Here is an 18,974-nt window from a genome sequence, read left to right as displayed (position 1 = left end):
CTAGCACAATTTTACCATGCTATCAAATTGTATATGCAGTTTAAATGTAAATGCAGAACATTCGAGTTGAAAAAAAAAATTCTGCCTGAAGATTTTGCGTTTAATTTTGTTTTGAAGCTGTGCTTTTTGCTGGAAAAAAAACTTGTACGGTACAGAAATTGTTCAATATTAAATTTTGTGTTGTTATTTATTCAGTTTGTTTGATAAACAACAACGAAAGTTTACTATATATTTTCATTTTTGCAAATAAATGCCACGTTTTGTTTAAATTACTGAATCTTTTGCTAATATTTGAAGGATAAATATACTCTGACGTCAAACTTTACTCGTAAATTGTGACGAAACGTAATGACAAGTTTGCTTTCGTTTGTTAAATAGAATCAATATATCAAGCTGGTTCAGATTCCTTCTGTGGTCGTGTGTTGAACAGTTGCTGAAAAAATTTGCCTCTGCGGTCATTCTTTCAGTTTTTCGTATTATTAAAGCTTTGAAGTTCTGTTGAACTGTTTAAATTTTTGGTCTGTATTTCTGTGTAGCTGAAAAGAGCTAAAATGGAGTTTGCGTCTAACTTTGCGTACGATTATGGAGGTTACTCTTCAAACGAAAGCGATGATGAGGCGGAAGCTATGGACATTGGCCAGGGTACGTAATTTGTTCACTTGAAGCAATTTTTAATAGATCAATCTCTACGCGGGTTGACATCATATAGACTTATACATCTTGGCGAAGACTTTCGACAGACTTTAGAAGTTTACGGAACGTCTCAAAAAATTAAAATTAGGTGCGGAAAACGCCCAAAACGCCAAGAAATTGTCAAAATTAGAGCTTTTGCACAATCGTGGTTTTCACTCTGACCCCTTTGTGTCAATTTTGGGACCGATAGAGGTTACTAATCGGGTCAGCCATTGTACTGCGAACAATCTGTCCCCGGGTAAGCTGAGAGACTGCAACAGCGCCACTTCGTTTCACGATTGAAATGCACGGTTGGAAAATGGCAGTTCAATCATGTGAAAACTGCATCAAAATGATAAAACTGCCCAAAAACAGCTGAAAACGGCCCAGAAATGTCCCCTTGTGACCTTGTGTGATCATCTAGTACCGTTTGTTATCATTTAGTATCAATTTGTATGTTTTGAAGGACCAAGGTAAAATGGCTGAAAGGTGACTTGAAACTCTTGGCTCGTTTAATTTTTTTTCCAAATCGAAAACTTTCAATCGAAAAATTTCGAAAATTTGGTTTTGACTTGGGAGTCAACTTGCAAGGGTTATCCAAGTCTTGGTCAAGAGTTGGACTTGCAAGACTTGCATTTATACTTGCGCCTTACTGAAAAACCAGAATAGATTTGCAATTAAACGTGCCCAATTTTGACATTTAAATTAGAATTTTAGAAATAGTTTCATAACATGATTATAAAAGTGCAGTTTATTCATTAATTTGTTGGCGAAAAAGTGTTGCACTTAATTTAGGCTGAACCTAATCATTAAGTTAGTTTTGGATAGCATTTCGTTGATCTTTTTAGCGCCCGCTCCTATTCCCCTCAGTCAAATTTCCCCCGCCCCACCACCACCCCCGCCTGGTCTGAATGTATCACCCCCTCCAATGGCCAGTTTGACACTGGGCAACTCTACCTCAAACCAATTCCCCGGAGCAGTACCCCAAGCACCGCCACCGCCCTCTCTGCAGTTACAACAACAACAGCAACAACAGTCAATGTTTGCCCCACCCCCTCCACCTCCTGCGGGTGGGAATTCAAACCGGGTTACATTTGACCCCTCCATTCCAGCGGCACCTCCTCCCCCGGCGCCATCCTCTTCCTTGTTTTCCTCAAACAAGGCAAACAAGAAGAAGTCCAAAACAAGGAAATCCGACACAAATGTGATAAATGTGAAGTTTGGTTGTCTGGAAGAAAGTGTGTTCACAAGTACAGCTTTGCCCCAGAAGTGCGGAGGGTGTCCGGCATTCATGAGTAACTTGGAAGAGACGTATAACGATCTGAACTCTGAGAAAGGCGCTGGAATGGTTGGTATCTTGTTTCAGAGAAGTAATAATTATTACCAGTGCTATATCCGCACTGCTTAACATTTTATCATTCCATCCAGAAAAAAAATTCCTCCCTTGTTTTCCCGTTCATGCCTCCTTCCGTTTTCTGCTTCCCCACCAATCTTATTGGGCGCATATTGTTGGAAGCCCCCAATCGCACGTTCTTTGTTGATACTTAGTAATTTACTATGTCCTGGCACAAATTCACTGACTTGAGCCTTTTGTTTAGTTTAGATCTGCATTAATGTTGACGCACCTGTCATGATGTTCACCATTATCAGCTGGCCAGGCCGAATTTTTGCCGTGAAAGTATATGGGATGGTTCTGGAAACAGACGAATGTAGAAATTAGGAGCCTTTTAATAATTTTGTTATAAAAACTCACGAATTATTTTCTTTTCAGATGTGGAAGTGTTCCTTCTGTGGATACGTGAACACAATCGCAGACTCGGATGCCAAGAACCCTCGAAAGGGAGACATTCTGTACGTGCCAGAGAACGAGAAGCTGGAGGAGGAAGAGAAGAAAACGGGGAAAGAGGGGGAAGAAGATAAAAAGGATAAAGTGGATCTGACTGATGACAGTGTCCTTCTGTTCACACTGGATATCTCTGGATCCATGGGAGCGACTGTCTGTGAAAAGGTACCATTTCCACTTTTCCAGGGAAATAACATTTTAATTCATCATTTCTAAATCTGGGTTAGATTATGGTTTCTCCTCATCCTGCTTTTTTGTTTTCTATTATTTACAAGCTTACCAAAAATGACAACGCGGGCGGAACATTCTTTATAGTCTTACAAAGATAATATATGATATCATACAGATCATAGAATATTTCATCCTAATACGATCCCTTCCTTGGAGATAACCAAGAAAATCATAATGATCCTTGTATGACCACCATGAAATCATAATGTCCTTGAATGATTACCAGGAAATTGATATCATCGCCAACCTGTGTAATACCAAAACTATTAAGTTTTGTTAGTGAAAGAATTTATTCCGAAAAATTCGCGTCCGGGGTGATTATTGTGACATTTTTCTACGTTCTCGTAAAAATGTTTTCAGAGAAACCACTGAACGTTCAATTTTACATCTCTGTAAATAAATACGATAAAAAAAGCCTGAAATGAATTCTGTTACTAGATTTGTCATTAGTCTGGTTCAGTTTAACAAATCTTTTTTGTTTAGACTCAAGTTAATGATGCTGCTGCTTCTGACAGTGACGGCGATGACGTAAGCGATGGCATGGCAGTTGATGATTCCACCGTGAACGCTTCTCCAACCAATCAGAGATCTTCATTTTTTGGACTGTTCAGCCGAAGACCAAGAACAGCTGCTGCTCCCGGACAACAACAGCTAACGAGTAACAGTGGACGAAGGAGACAACAAAACATGCAGCCCATGAGTCAATCCAAGAACCAGTACCTCTCTCGACTTGATGTAAGTTGGTAGTTGCATGCTGATCGAAATCAGTGCGGGAACGATTGACTTTCCCGATTCCAAGAGGGAGTCGGCGCATGTCGGCATTAAGATATTTTAAAAATAATCCAATTGCGTTCAAATTTGGAGAAGGTTGATGAGAAACTTGGGTAAGGCTATTTTCAAAAATCTCATTAGTTAATAAGTGCCTTCTTTTATTAATTGACCTATCTGTACTTCGCTGGCAACTAAAAATCAAATGACGATATTGCAAAGTTGTGTTAAAAATGCATTATTATTATATCGCATTTTATTTGCAATGATCCAATAGATTTTATCCAAATATTGTCGTTTATTACCTTGAAATATATCATTTATACGTTCTGAAACAAGAGCTGCAGAGCTGAACACGTAGAACATGAAAAAAGAGATTATTGAATTGACTCTCACGAAAAAGAGGGGAATGAAAGGAGTATCATATCAAGAGACAGAGAGCACAGAATATTCTCTAATATTAACGGTCGGATTGTGGCGAATGGGAAAAAATATTTTAATTGTGTATATTGAAATCTGTGAAGGGATAATTATCTCCGCTTTTATTGTTACCCAGCTTGAAGACTGCAATCAAAACGGTCAATTTAACCTAAAAGCTGGCATAAAAATGTTTGAAAAAATTTCGTGTTCACACTGGCCCCAGATACTAAATGCCACGATAGTGCTCATTTGCTTTTCGAACTCAGAAAAATTTAACATTTTGTATCCAAGAGTTTATTAAGTTTTGTTTTTCAGCTGACGAAGACAGCCTTGTTGCAGAGACTGAAGGACATGAAGACGAATAAGCCCAATGTCAAACTGGGAGTTGTCTCTTTTTGCACTGATGTTAGTCCACTTCAATTTTATCTGTTCACAAGTATTTGACGCTAAATTTATGGATGCAATACTTAGCATTTGGTACAATTTATTTTTGGGTCTAGGGCGAAAAACTGTTGAAACGCCTTTTACGCAGATGTGGTTTTATTACGTTAGTATCATGCTAATACAACAACTCATAATTTGTAACTGAAATTAAACCTGAACTTTTATACGAATTAGGGTTCGAAATTTTCATAAGAATTAGATCGAAACTTCAATGCCAACTAGATCCAATTTAGCATTTCTTTTTTGCACTTTCTACGGCATTATATGGCAAATTGCCGTTTTAGCGAATAAAAATAATCGCACTTGTCACTTATTACAGCGATGCAGTTGAAAAGCGTGCCAAATTGACAGAAATGAACGAAAAGCCTAATTGGTAAACAATAACATGGAGTTCAGTCGCATTACTAATTGCGGATTAAACGGACAATGTACAAATTAGCATTTTCGTATATCACTTTAAAAGTTTGGTACCTAGATTTGGTTTTGAGTAAATAATATCGAAACTCTTCAAGTGAACTGTCGGCTCATTGAAACCTTTTTCTGCGGAAAGCAGTGACAAAATATTGATCTGCAAAAGCAGATGTCATATGTCAAATGGCAGACGTGCCAAAATACAGACTTTTAAACCATTTTGATTGGCTGAGAAGTTGCCAGCACTCTCATATCATGCACTCACTTAGCGGAAACTGAAAAAAGCTTACTTTTTTTAAAAGAAAATTAATGCTTTTGGCCATGCGTTTGAAGCCACTGTTAAGCCTTAGCGGCCCATGGGCCTTCATATGAATTATTACGAACTATTACAACCAATCGTGTGATTAGAAAGCATACAAAAAATTTTTGGTAGGCGTGGCCCAACTTCTAAATATAATTGAAGTAATTTGCACATCGTATCTTAATACATAAAAATAATTGCGAGTAGATTATTCAGCGTTTAGCTAATCGGTAAGAAGAATTATATGTTTTTCTTCTTTTGTTGATCAGAAAGTTCTAATTTTTGGCACGTTAGTCATTTCCACTAGCGCAGCTAAAACAACTATTTCCCGGACATTTGAGAATTTTTATCGTGTAAGATCTTAAAAATTTCTCACAAAAATGTCTTACAATTACTTATAAGATTATGCGTCGCCTGACTAAAACTTTGTAAGACGATATATCAGGTCGGTCGTACACGATTAAAAAAATTTTATCAGGTCTGATAACATCTTACACGAAAAAATTTCATTTTTGTCAGATAACTAGAAGATAAAAATTTCGCCCCATAAAATTGATGAGAATTCTGCTTGACAAAAAAGTTCATCGTGTAAGATCTTATAAGAATCCTGTAAGATCTTGTAATATCATCATTTGGAAAGCTATGACTCATCTTTCTGACAAGAATTTCATCAGATCTTTTATGATAAAAAAATTAAGTATGGCATGTTCTTCATATTAAAACGATTCATAGTCGCTTTCAAGCAGTAGCCAAAAAAACTACAGCAAGCAACACTTAAATTTCGGATCATCAAAGAGAAAATTAGCTTATGTTGTCTTTTGAGACTCATAAGATATTGTGAAAACGGTTATTCGAGTAACGGGGCGTTTTCTGAAGCGGTGAATATCAAACTAGACTGAAAAATTTTCTTAAGGACCAAATCTATCGTGGACTGCTAATTTGAGACATAATACCTAGTTGAGACACAGAATGAAACTGCCACCAAAATAGACACAACAAGCGATTTTCGTTTCATAATTGGTTCTTTGACCGGTTATTTTTTACTTTCATAGGAACTTGACTAAATTATACGGCAGTATTTAAATCATTAAAACTTGTCATATCAGATCTTACACGATAAAAATTCTGCCTTACGTGAACTTTTGTCGAGTAAGACCTGATAAGATACTTATCAGATCTTATAAGATAGTAACTCAGTAAAATTGAATTATTATCCTCTAAGATCTGATAAGTATATTATCAGATCTTACACGATTAATGGTCAAGTAGGGCAGAATATTTTTCGTGTAAAACCAAGTAAGATCTTACACCATAATGGTTTTTGATCAGCATCTCATCAGATATTACACGATAAAAGTTCCAAAATCACTGGGGTTTGCCAAATAATGAGGTATATTCCAAAATTGGCTGAATTAATTATATATGTAATCAAATATGCTTCAAACCTGTACTAACAAAAATTGGCAGTTCTTATGTTTCAAACCGGCACTAGTAAAATTGGTGGCACATGAAAATATATATTTATTGCTGGGCAATCAGAATTGAGAAAATATCAATACAGTTTTCTCATTGGCTTATTGCTCCATGATGCGGACAACAAATTTCCCATGTTATAAAATATGATATGCACATTAGCATAAACATGCTGAGAAATTGCGTTGAGCCGAAGGGGAAATTTTTTTCCTGGGAGACTGATCTCATGTTCAGTTGTGATAGAGTCATACCAAGTCCAACGGGACTGAGGTACTGCCATGGCCCGAGGCTTTGCCATGCTCGGTAGAACATATCATCTACAATTAGTCTATATTTAATTTAGGTTAAGTGAACGCACAAAGTCACAGTGCTATACATGTCTCGACCAATCAGATTCGTTGAAAGTACTGCATTTTGGTATGCCTATTAGTTAAGACGTCATCCTTGAAATCATATTGCATATCTACAGGTTATCTACTTGGCGGATGGTACGAGTGGTAAGAAGCAGGATCTCAACAGGAGACACGAAAATGACAAGCAGATGATTCAGAGAACGGGAACTTCATGCAAGTTACCAGGACCAGTCAAAGAGAGCTCAGAGCGACTCAAAAGAGCCATATCGGGGTGAGTACGTGTTTAAAGTACCCCATACGCCTACGAGTGTCACTTTCATAGTCAGAAATTGATTAGCATGAACAGATATTTTTAACACCGGACTGTTTTCATGTAAATTATAATTTATATCTGTGTTCGTTTTTTTTACCCAATTCAATCATTGCTGGAAACTTAGTCGTTCTGAACTTTGTCCGTTAACTAATGATTTACGAGTCAGTTGAAGTTGATTGTTGGGATCAAGGCTTCATTTCTCAGAATTTAATGAAGAGTGCATTATTTCAACATATTTAACATCTGTTTTCCATAAATGGTAAGAACCAACGCTGATGGTAGCTTTTTTGATGAAAGATGACTACGCAACACATTCTCTGGTGAATTTTTGGCTACTGTCCTACTAGCTTTCATACAGTTCCGTTTGGCCATCTAAGCTTATTCATACCCTGAAAATTAACAATTTCAGAATGTACCCCCAGTCAATGACAGCCCTAGGCCCCGCCCTTTTGATGTCAGTGGCGATAGCTGGCAAACAGAACCAGAGCAAAGTGGTCATCTGCACTGACGGAATGGCCAACGTTGGAATCGGAAGCCTCAACTCGGACCAGCCAAGTGACGATTTCTACGACTATGTCTCTGAATATGCCAATGAGTTCGGGTATGACGTCACGATTGCAGTTTATTTTTTAAAAAAATAGTCCATCACAATAGCGATAGAAATTTCATAAATTTGAAACTAAGATCTTTAAAGGTAGTGTTAGAAAATTTATTCGGGTAACAAAATGCTTGCAAGTTTTAAATCTCAATTAATTATTTAAATTTGTCATGAGATCGATCAAAGTATCTGCATAGCAATTTCAAAATTCAAAATGTACATTTTCGAATTTATTAAATTCTTGAAAAATTCTCATAACTATTTTACAAGTTCGGGTCGAATCATAGCTCCATAAAGCTGGGGAAGTTTTTATAAAAGGAAGGCACTCTTGCTGAGCCCCGAAAATGTCATTACTTTGTCGGCTTATTTTAAATTCGGCTTCAGGCATCCGTCTTGAATTGTAGGACATGACAACTATTAATTGGCATTTCAGCAGTTGAACATGTTTTAGTGTGAGTGTATCAGTTCTTTCGATCGAAGGCGCAGATTGCCGATTGACAGCACTCGGTAAAGTGGCGGATGCTACCAATGGATCAGTGAACATAGTCAGTCCCACAGATTTGGGCTCAGAATATTCTGGAATTATCTCGAAGAAAATTGTCGGATCCAAAGTGGAAATCACACTTGTATTGCACAGTTCACTGTACGTATTCAACACAGTATAACATCCAAGATTCTTTTGTGAGGATTTTCAACTTGCAAGGTCTTTCGAGGTTTCACTAGATCATATATAACCAACCGCACTGCGATGAATATTAACTGTTCTTATGAGAACCTTCAATATTCATCTCAGTGTGATTATATATGATCCATTGAAAACTAGAAAGAGCTTACAAGATTTAAAAAATCCTCGACTGACCAATTAACTTCCCGCCCGGGTCGAGGTTTAACGAATTGTAGTGAAAACTTTTATCAGCTGAAATCTTTTGTTCACTTTACGCTTCAACCCCACCCCCGTGATCAGTACCTCAAAGAAGACAAGCAGTACTTCAAAGGAAATGTTAATGCGACAAACGTTAACCCTCACTCATCATTAAAACAAAGAAATACTCACATTTTGATTAATGCTTTCTTGAATGTAAAATGTAACAGATGCTGAAGTTATGTTTTTCAGGTATGTCCGAGATCCATTGAGCCCCAATGATAAATCCAAATCTTCCTACAAACTCAACATCGGCAATGTCACAAGCGAGACTGAGAACTTCTTCGAATTCGGATTCAAACCAAAAGGTTAGAAAAGTTAAGATTCAAATCAATTTATAATATATATTTCTAATTTATCAAAACTAACTATATGCGTTGTTAAAATGAGTTGCGAACGATTTCGTTTGATAACTGATTTGGAAGGGAGGAGACGTCAATTTTTTGAACTTTGTTTTGCTGCAAAACTGCGACGGTCTAGCCTTAACAGGCATTATAATTCAAAGATGTCGAATCATTTTCAATATTTCGTTGCATCCTAATTAACCCAAACATATAGGTATGTGACCTTATTTATTGAATTTTAGAAAGCCCCGCCCCAAATGTAGACAATCAACAACCGACTTCGTCAGCTGGCAGTTCTGAAAATGCTGACGACAACAGCAACAACAATGACGAGCCCTCCGTGAAGAAAGAAGAGTCCAAAGATAGTGAACCCGATAGCCCGACTGAACTTCCGTTCCAGCTGCAGATATCATACGTGAACAAACACAAGGCCCAGTTGAGCAGAGTGATCACAACTAAGTTACCCTGCACTAAAGAAAGAGAAGTTGCTGAGAAAGGTTAGTTCCAATTATTTTGAAAAACGTCTTTTTTGAATTTATCAATTTGCGGTCAATTTATTTAAACTTCATAAACAAATTCTAATGGTTTTTTTATTGTAGCGCCGCACATTTACGCTATGGCACCAAAAAGTTTCGTACGCCTGAACAAAACAAAAAAACATTATTGAGCTCAAATCGGTTATCTAGTGAGGCGTCATTTCGCCTTTAACTTTTTACCTCTAGCAGAAGGTTTGTATAATTTTGATACAACTTCGACATCTGCGAAAGTTTTTTATTTTCCCCAACTTTGCAAACAGTAAACAAACAAATCGGTTTAACCATATCTTATCACCGATAGAAAACGAGAATGAAATGTTTTAAGAAATAAAAATTTCACTCCTCTTTTTATGAATTGCTGAACGTAACTTTTTTGTTCCGTAGTGTATTTTTTTGAATAAGTCCCGGGTCGAATTTTTCCGCCCAAAAAGATGTGAAAGTGGGCTGCAATGGGAGGATTTTGTAGCAAATGCAGCTCAATACTCTGACTTCTTTTTGGGCTGCCAGGGGGGGGGGGGGTAAAATGATGTAAGAGTGAGGAGGGGTAATGGACGATTTAACCCCCCACTCTGACATCTTTTTGGTCTGCCAACGAGGGTAAAATGAAGTAAGAGTCTGGGGTTAATTATTCTGTTACCCCCAAATTTTTACATCAATTCATCCCATAGACAAATTACCACCCCCAAAAATTGAGAGGACTTTAGGGAGGACATTCGGCCCGGGGTGCACCGCCACGAAACAGCATCTCTGGAAATGAATTCAGCTTTTTAAGAGGAGCAAATATAAGCACCTATGAATGGTTGAAATTTCGTGATCTATTTTGACCCCCCCCCCCCTCCCTCCTCACACTGCATGACCTTTATGAATCCATGGGCGTTGCAATTATTATATTATTATACATCATGCTACACTACGACAAAACAGATCGCGTTTCCCCTAGGGGTGGGGTCTTAAAAGTTTTCGTCTTACCCCACTAACAGACAGAAGAGATGCTTAATTTTTCTCAAAGATCTTCTTTCTTTTGAAGCCACAACCTCAATTATTTTTAGATGCTGATTTGGCGTTGATGGGAGCACACGCAGTGCAGTCTACAGCTGCCATTTCTAAGGAGCGAGAGTACACTAAGGCCAAGAAGGCAGCAGTATCCAAACAAAACTGGTTCTCCAACTTGTAAGTCACCTGATATTACCATAAACACCACTCACATACCACCCAGTTCGAGTAGTCAACTGAAAATACATGAATTACAATGAACTGTGGTGAAAAAGGAAATTTAATGGATGTGATATTTTAGAGTAGATTGCGGTGAAGTTATTTTATTTTTGTAAGAATTGCGGTGAATTTAGGGGAAAATTTTTTTAAAACCGAATTCAATGCATTTCTTGCAAAAATAGACTCCTTCATCCCACCCTGAAACCCCTCTCTCATAGATACAACTTATTTTACCTCACCTATAGTAGTTTTTTTGCATTTATCTGGTATTAGAATACAATCATTGGTAGTATTGAAAAAGTACAACTAATTTTTGTATTGAACGCGGCGAATGCAGTGATTTTTTTCACACAATCTCTTGCATTAATTTAATAGATAATTGTGGAAACTGAAAAATTATAAAGAAAACGTGTAGTTTAGCGCTGAAATTTTTTTAAGAACTATAATTAGCGGTGAAAATTTTTCACCAACTTTCATCATAACTTTGTAAGCATTCACAGCAATGATTGCATAAAATTTGGGCAGTTTTTACTGCACATTCCTGGTCCTGGGCAACTGAGAGAGATTATTTGTTTCTGAATTCTCATAAAGCCGATATAAAAAACCTCATAATTGTCACAATTTTTACAATGTGACCAAAGAAGCAGCAGTGCGCCCTCAAAACAGCGTAAACAATAAGAAGATAGAAGTTGCAGTAACCGAATATAGAAAAAAGAGAAGGAGAGCAAAAACTGCGGAACGTTTAAAACTACTAAAGAGCCGAAATTAATTGAAAAAAAACTTTACGAGTTGACGATGATTTTTTTTTTGGTTTGATATAACCACTTAATTAGGTTTTCAAAAGATTTATTAAAAAAAGTTTTCTGGAAAGAGAATCGGAGTTGTCAACAATGCCACAAGAGAAGAGGCCCTTATATAAGTTATACACTTCAGCGACTTGTATCGCCAAAGTTTCACTTTAGAACTCAGAAGATCGGAAAAGTATAAAATTACTGAAGAGAAAACCTTTTCATAAAAAACTAAATCAACAACGGTTTGAACGGAAAAGTTTTTCTTTACCAAAAAATGGTTGTTTCAGTTATGGTTAAAATTATAATAGCATGTATCTAAAAACACCAGAGTTAATTGTCCCAAATGGTCATACTGCAAAAATTTTTGCAGCACGTACTGAAAAGCTCACTACTCTCATCAGTCACTTCGCGTTCAATTTTTTCGAAAAGCAAACATTTGTGTTACAATAATAGCGAATTGCGTGCCGGATATCTTTTGTAAAACATAGGAGATGGGGTGCAAATTTGTCACATAAAGAATCTGAATAGTTGCAAGTTAGTTCTGTCATTTGGACACCCTTAGTAAAAGGTATTTCATCAAGCAGATAAAAAATACTTTTTGAAATTGATTCATTTATTGCAGAAAAAACTTAAAACTTAATTTCTTATTTTTAGGAGAATTGAATCAGCAACTCTTTTTCTTTATTGTTACCTCTTTTCTCTTGTTTGTGCAAAGTTTTTATGGTAAACGGTGAACAGAAGTCTAATATAAATGCCTGTTCATGATATTGGCTCGTCATGGCGTGTTTCAGCAAAACTATAGCTTCAACAATGAAAGAGAGACTATTGCTCCGCGAAAAAACGGTTTTTAGTGTCAAGGAGGCTTTTACGATACTTTGGATCTCAAATTTAAAAAATAATAATTGTTCTTTTGATTTGGAATTTATAGAGTGGGAATGTTTTGCACATTTTGATGCAGTGGAATTTTTTACCACCTCTGTTTAATTGATAATAAATAATACAAGGAGGCTCGTTAATATGAGTTCGCACATGATGTTCTCACCCGCGCTCATCTACATCTTTGAAACAACTGTCAGCCAAATGAAGAGATATTCAAAAATAGATCTTTGAGTTTAAAAAAATCGTCACGCAAACTACTGAATTACATAATGTCATGCCTGATTACAGCGCACATGAGATCTCACACCATTAACAAGATTATGGAGAAAAAAATAAACAACAAAATGAGCAAAAGAAAAAGAGAACATTTTTTCGGCAAAAATTTAACATCTAAGCTTAAAAGAACCTAGTAACAACATCAAAATACAATCAGAGAAAACCTTAACTACACAAAATTACTTTTCCATTACTATAAAGCTGATGGGATTTTATTTTAATGAGACTAAGTTGACAAAAAGTAGCAATAAAAAGGCGAAATTCAAAAATCAACCAATATTTTTAAACCAAAATTTTAAAAACGTCTATATAACCATTAGCTTTCATCGAAAAAGTTTTTGATAAACTTACTAAAAAAGTTGATAATTGGTAATAAATAACTAAAACAAATTAAAGGATTAAATAGTTGGGGATAAATGATTCGTGAATTAATTTTTGCAATTTGAAATTTACTCGCGAAAAGAAAGGAATTTTGTGCAACTTTTAGCATTCAATTGTTTTTCTTGCAAATTTGCTGCAAATCATTTCGTAACATTTTACTGATTCTATTCAATGAGCAGTTTTTTCTATCATTGTTTTGAGTATTGTTTGATATTTGTAAAGAGAAAACTATTTTCCATGGCAAAATTTACTCACAAATAATTCAGTTTGATTTTAGTAGATGAAGTAGTAGGTTTCCTTCTCATTTTTAGTTGTTTTATATATTTACCACATATTTTTCAAAATACAATAAAAATGATTTTTCCTAATGCCGTTAATTTTTTCCATATCTTTCAAATTGAGCATTCTGGGTGAGTTTGACAGCTTTAAAAGATCGAACGTTAGGATTTCGAACGCCAATTGATTCAATTGTTTAGTCTGTGACAGCATAGTTTATTAATATACAGGCTTTCTCAAATTTTGCCAGGTGAAGTTTATGTAACTTTTACCTTAACTCAGGTAAAGTAAATTTACTTGAACTCTATTTAGCGTGCAGAAAATTTAAAAAACGATATCAAATATTACTCGAGCAGTTGCCGGAAAGATGTTAAATTTGATCCAAAAATTGGATATGAGACTGGCAAATGCTTCTTGCATCTCCATTCAAAAACTTTTAAACAAAATTGAAAAATTATATCTATTCAAGTTTAGAAATGTTCGATTTAGGCAACAGAAGCGTGGAGCGTCCTACAACTATTCGGCCGCAGAAACAGCCGCTCTCTCCAACTGCAATGAAGAACTTGACATGTACCGCGTTGATCTTCATCAACAGCAACAGGTACCAATTCAAACACGATTTAAGACATTCGCGTTTTCCCATTGTGTGCCTCCTAACCATACTCACCACCAAAAAACTATAGCCCCCCACTATGATATATTTACGGTAAGAGGGGGGGGGGGCTATGAAATGCAAGATTTATGACCAATAAGCTTAGGGAGGGCGATTGGGAAAAATGGGATAGACTCAAACATTCTATTTTAAAGAAACTGGGTACCTACGATATGCTATGACACTCATGCATGAAATGAAATGGTTTTTTTCCACTAAGGTGATTTTTGGGTTTTGGGATTTAGGAGCAAATGAACAAATGTGCGTTTTCAAACCATGTTACAATTACTACATATCTTTCGCAAGTGTGAAGAGTCGAATAAAGCAGTTACAATTTGCTATATTTGATACAGAGGTCAGGAGAACAGTTCTAAATCATTGACCTGTTTAGAAAAAAAAAGAGAAAACAAAAAGAATTCTATTTTAGCAAGAGATCACCTTGTTCGGTGGAAATCTGTCTTGCAGTGATGATTCTGATGACGAAAGCAAGAAACAAGCAGCTAGACAAGTACGTACAGTTTCTTATTTCTTAGATACCAATGTTTGTAATAATCTTAAATTTGATGCTTTCTGGTATCAAAACACCCGCTATCAATGTACCAAAAAGGTACGTTCAACTGAAAAACTTTTTAAGGGCGTCACAATCAAATAATGCAACATTTTGTGTTCCACTCAGTCTTTGAGCCTCAGCTATTTTTGAGTCTCAGCTATTTTATTATCTAGCAGATAGTTTAAAGTTTTCAGACAAATTTCTTAGGAAAGCTAACCGCGTTGATAGTTTATAGTTTATAAAGCAGATAGTTTATAAAGTTTTCAGACAAATTTCTTAGGAAAGCTAACCGCGTTGATAGTTTATAGTTTATAAAGCAGATAGTTTATAAAGTTTTCAGATAAATTTCTTAGGAAAGCTGATTCAAATTTCCGACACTTCTGTGTCCAAAATTTCCAAAAGAATTGTCTGTTTTTGTATTCGCTACTTCGCAATTGACCATAAATGTTCAATTGGATTCAGATTGGGGCTATTTGCGGACCATTCCAGCACCGTCCCCTCCTTTTTTCGCACAAATTTATGACACTCTTTGATTTATGTATAAATGCACACGAGCATCTTCTTGTTGAACAATAAGGTTTCATAAATGCCTTTTTTCGTAATTTTTCAATTTTCTGAGTAAACTAAAATATTTAAGCTTGTTTGATTATCTAACAAACAGGGTCCGCCCATTGGATCGGCTTTTACCCCCAAAAACATAAGTGATAACTTGTCCCATCTCATTGTTCCGACCCTCTTGAGGGGGGAGGAACTATATACTCAACTGGGTTTTTTTTGTTCCGTGAATTTTCGCCGCTCGATATATTCATCGTAGAGAGTTGAGACTGGTATCATTAGAAAGCTCGTCCAGCGTAGAATATGGAATTAAAAAGATTTTTTAAATTTTCGTTTTCTACAGGGAGTTATCGAGGCTTAAACTTCTGAGAAAAGAAGAGTGAATTCACATTGTTTTTATTCACATTTTCCGGAATTTTTGCCTAAATTTTCGTCAATTTTGCTAAAATTTGTTATAATTTTTAAGAATAGTGTCGTTGATTTTATTTTTGAAGACGAAAAAGCATTTTTGATTGTTTTGATTTAATTTTTTTTTGTCAAAAAATCTGGATAAACATTTCAAAATTTAGCCTTTTTCATCAACAACAGCACGAAATAAGCTACTTTAGTCCACTTTGATTAAATTTGCCTACAGTACACCCACAAACAACACTCATACAATCTTTGTAGACTCAGAGGGGTGCTATTTCTACTTCAGAGTCCGCAGAGAGTGCCTTGTAGTTAAAACTTTGCCGTTTTTTGCTAACTTTACTCGTTGATTATCAAAAATGCAAAATTTATTTTGAGTTTCAACTCAGAAATTATCTATATCTACAACATTCGAAAAATCGATTGTTCTTAACGGACAATAAGTATTAACAGGGGTAGTTTTGGGCCATTCTTGGACTGTTACAATCCAAAAAAATCGGGTTGTAATCAGTCGGTCTTTTTTTAAAAAAAAAAAAAGACTTTTTTTTAATAATAAAGAACAGAACACATCAAATCAAAGCTCAGGAGTGATAGGTCCAACCAATTCGCTTGCTAAACAGCTCCAGGCTAATGCATTTAGTTTTTTAATTGAAAGTTTATGGTCGTTTCTTTTTTAAAAATAATTGACTTTTCAATAAATAATGGCTTAATTAACTTTTCCTCTATTTTTTTTCTTAATTTGTTCAACTTCCAGCTTAGTGTCAGCAAAAAAAGACTGCTTCTTCTTTCTACTGAGTTAACATTTATTCTCAGTTGCAGTTTTAAGACTGAAATTATTGTTTTCTGGCTTTGATACTACAAGATTTTAGATTTTTGTTTGTTTTGATATTTGCCAGTTTTTCACGTTTTCTAAGTTTGTCACATTATCACATTATTGACAGTTCTCATGTCACCTTATTAGCATTCAAATTAAAGCACAATTGAACATATTAAAATCCTGAAAGATATAAATCATCGTTTAAATGGCCTCGACGCCTCTTTCTTGAAGAAATCAATTGAATTTTTTAATTTTGTCTTAACTGTCATTTATACTTTGTCGTTTCGGTCGTATGAAATTTCCTGTATAGTGATAGCTTTCATTGGCTTTTCATGGAAGAATAGAAAAACCGATATTCTGATATTAGCAGATAGCTGATGGCTTTTATGACTTTCAAACCCATCGTTTTCCAAAATTAAAAAAAAACTTTTTTAACTTCGCAATTTTGTTCTTTTTATGTTTCTTTTTGTTACCTAATCTCGTTAGTTGATTACAGGTCAAATATGACATTATGGGTGTCAAGGGAATAAAAGGGATTGGTGTCCCAAAATCTTTTTTTTTAAGATTTCGTTATGACCTTACTGGCTTCGGCACCGCTTTTTCACAAAAAAAATTATATTAATTTGATTTTTGTCATATTTGACGTTCTTTTTGTAGATGCAAGAAATATTCTGGATAATTACAGGTCTCGAGGGTTTCCTTTTCATGAAAAAACGACGATATTTAAATAGCTCTTTTTGTAATTAATGCCTTTCATGACATTGAATGTAATTTTGTTTCGAAAAAAAAATTTAAAGTATTACATACTTTAGCACTTCGCTTTTTTGTCTTCTTGTTACCTAGTCTGACTAATAAATGGCCACGTACTACATTATAGCTGTTTGAAGAAGGCGCAATCAAATATATTTTGAGTGCCAAAATTTGGCTTGACGGTTTTGACAGCGTTTTCTGGCAAGTTTCAATTGAAATTTTGTTTGTTCTTTGTTGTTCTTTTTAGCCGCTCTAAAAAATGAATAAGGTCAGGTCCTAATGCCCTTCTATAGAAGCAGTGGTAATCGCAAATTTGTGGTAATATTAATTTATTCCTAATGGTATTTATTACTTTGAAGTTAATTGTTTCAAAAAAATAAGTTAATTTTTTTTACTTTTCTGTTTTTGTTCTTTTTTGTATAATTGTTACCAAACCTTTTTATGGACTGGTCGCATATGTTTTCTGGTGATTTATAAGTTATTTTTGTTTAGTTTCAGGTTTATCTGACGGTATGTTGACTTTGTTTTTAAATTTAGTTTTTAAGAGGGACATAAATTTTTTGATGTAATTAATGTTTGTTGTTGTTGTTGTTTGATTTTGCTGTTCGTTTTGACTCGCTTTCTTAATATTGACATATTACAGCAATCTAATGCATCAATTTTTACTCCACTGAGTTATTTGTTTTGGAGGTTATCTTATCGTTCGTACAGAATTTTTTGAAAAAGACTTGGGCTCTTTTGGGATTCGCAAAAAATAATTTTTGGGTTTTTCTATCTGTTCCTCATTTGGTAGACAATTATGCCAAAATTGTGGATGGGCGGGGTCGGAACCTTATGTGCCATTGCAAATTACCGAGCCGCCTTGTTTTTTTAAAATTCTTTTGTGGAAACGCTCAACGACCACAAACTGCTGTACGTAGCTAGCTTATTGGCACCATAGTGTAGATAATGTCTAAAAACATTAATTTTTCCGGAAATTCAAAATTAATAAATATCGTTTAAAGAAAGTATCACGGGTTGCTTTTGGATATTTTGGGTACATTGTGCTAAAAACTCGTTTCGAACGACGAAAATAGACATAAAACCCTTCGTTCTGTTTACGAACCCTTTTCTTGAACTGTATTTAGAATCGCCGCCTTCGTAATATAACGATGAAACAAAGTTTTGTACGATGAAGGAAAAAATACAAATATGAATGTTTTTTTGTTTCAGAAAAAGAAGCAGTTGAGAATGCGAAGCCAGGCAGACTCGTCCGCCAATGTAATGTTCCAGAACTCCAAAATGACAAAGGCCAGCTTGTTGTCTCGCAAGAAATGAACAAACAACAAGCAAACAAGTTTTATTCCAAGTATTTGTGTCAAGATTTCGGATGATAGAGTTTAGTTCTGTACCCTTAGAAACAAAATCACTACGTGAAAATGATTCATTTTGTGTGTATTATGTTTAGATTGCACGATGAGAGTTGTAGCATGTTAAAATATAATAAATTTGGTAAACTTATTTGTTTTGCACTCAGGATAAACTTTTCAAGCAATTTGAGTCTCATATGTCTTCTTAGGCTAATGTTCATTTATCGTATTACATTATATGGTGACATAGTAAATGACAATATCTTTTTCCAATAAACAAATCTGGATAAAGTATAAATAATATTTGTGCACAGTGCCAAGTTAGAAACGAGCTGAACAATTATACGCAAAACACAAACATGTGTATCTGTACTTTTAGAGTAAGAAAAATGTGTGTGAATAATGAGATGTTGAATTGGAAATACGTACTTAGTTACAGTCATCACTAT

General features: G+C 35.2%; 1 protein-coding gene across 1 annotated transcript; it reads left to right on the top strand.

The window, feature by feature from the left end:
• Nucleotides 1-199: 199 nt before the first annotated feature.
• On the top strand, nt 200-18,676 carry LOC142349575 (circularly permutated Ras protein 1-like). Its single transcript, XM_075401227.1, has 14 exons — nt 200-642; nt 1,521-2,020; nt 2,444-2,680; nt 3,230-3,481; nt 4,250-4,339; nt 7,033-7,187; nt 7,639-7,830; nt 8,279-8,470; nt 8,942-9,057; nt 9,336-9,590; nt 10,679-10,799; nt 13,934-14,045; nt 14,524-14,604; nt 18,389-18,676. The coding sequence occupies exons 1-14, from the start codon at nt 552-554 to the stop codon at nt 18,491-18,493; spliced, it is 2,499 nt and encodes an 832-aa protein (XP_075257342.1). The 5' UTR covers nt 200-551; the 3' UTR covers nt 18,494-18,676.
• The last annotated feature ends 298 nt before the right edge of the window (nt 18,677-18,974 follow it).

Source organism: Convolutriloba macropyga, chromosome 11, assembly GCF_964194025.1.
Source record: "Convolutriloba macropyga chromosome 11, txConMacr16.3, whole genome shotgun sequence".
Classification (NCBI taxonomy): Eukaryota; Metazoa; Xenacoelomorpha; order Acoela; family Convolutidae; genus Convolutriloba; species Convolutriloba macropyga.
Note: the sequence above shows the minus strand (reverse complement) of the source record. Positions and strands in the feature narration are given on the sequence as shown.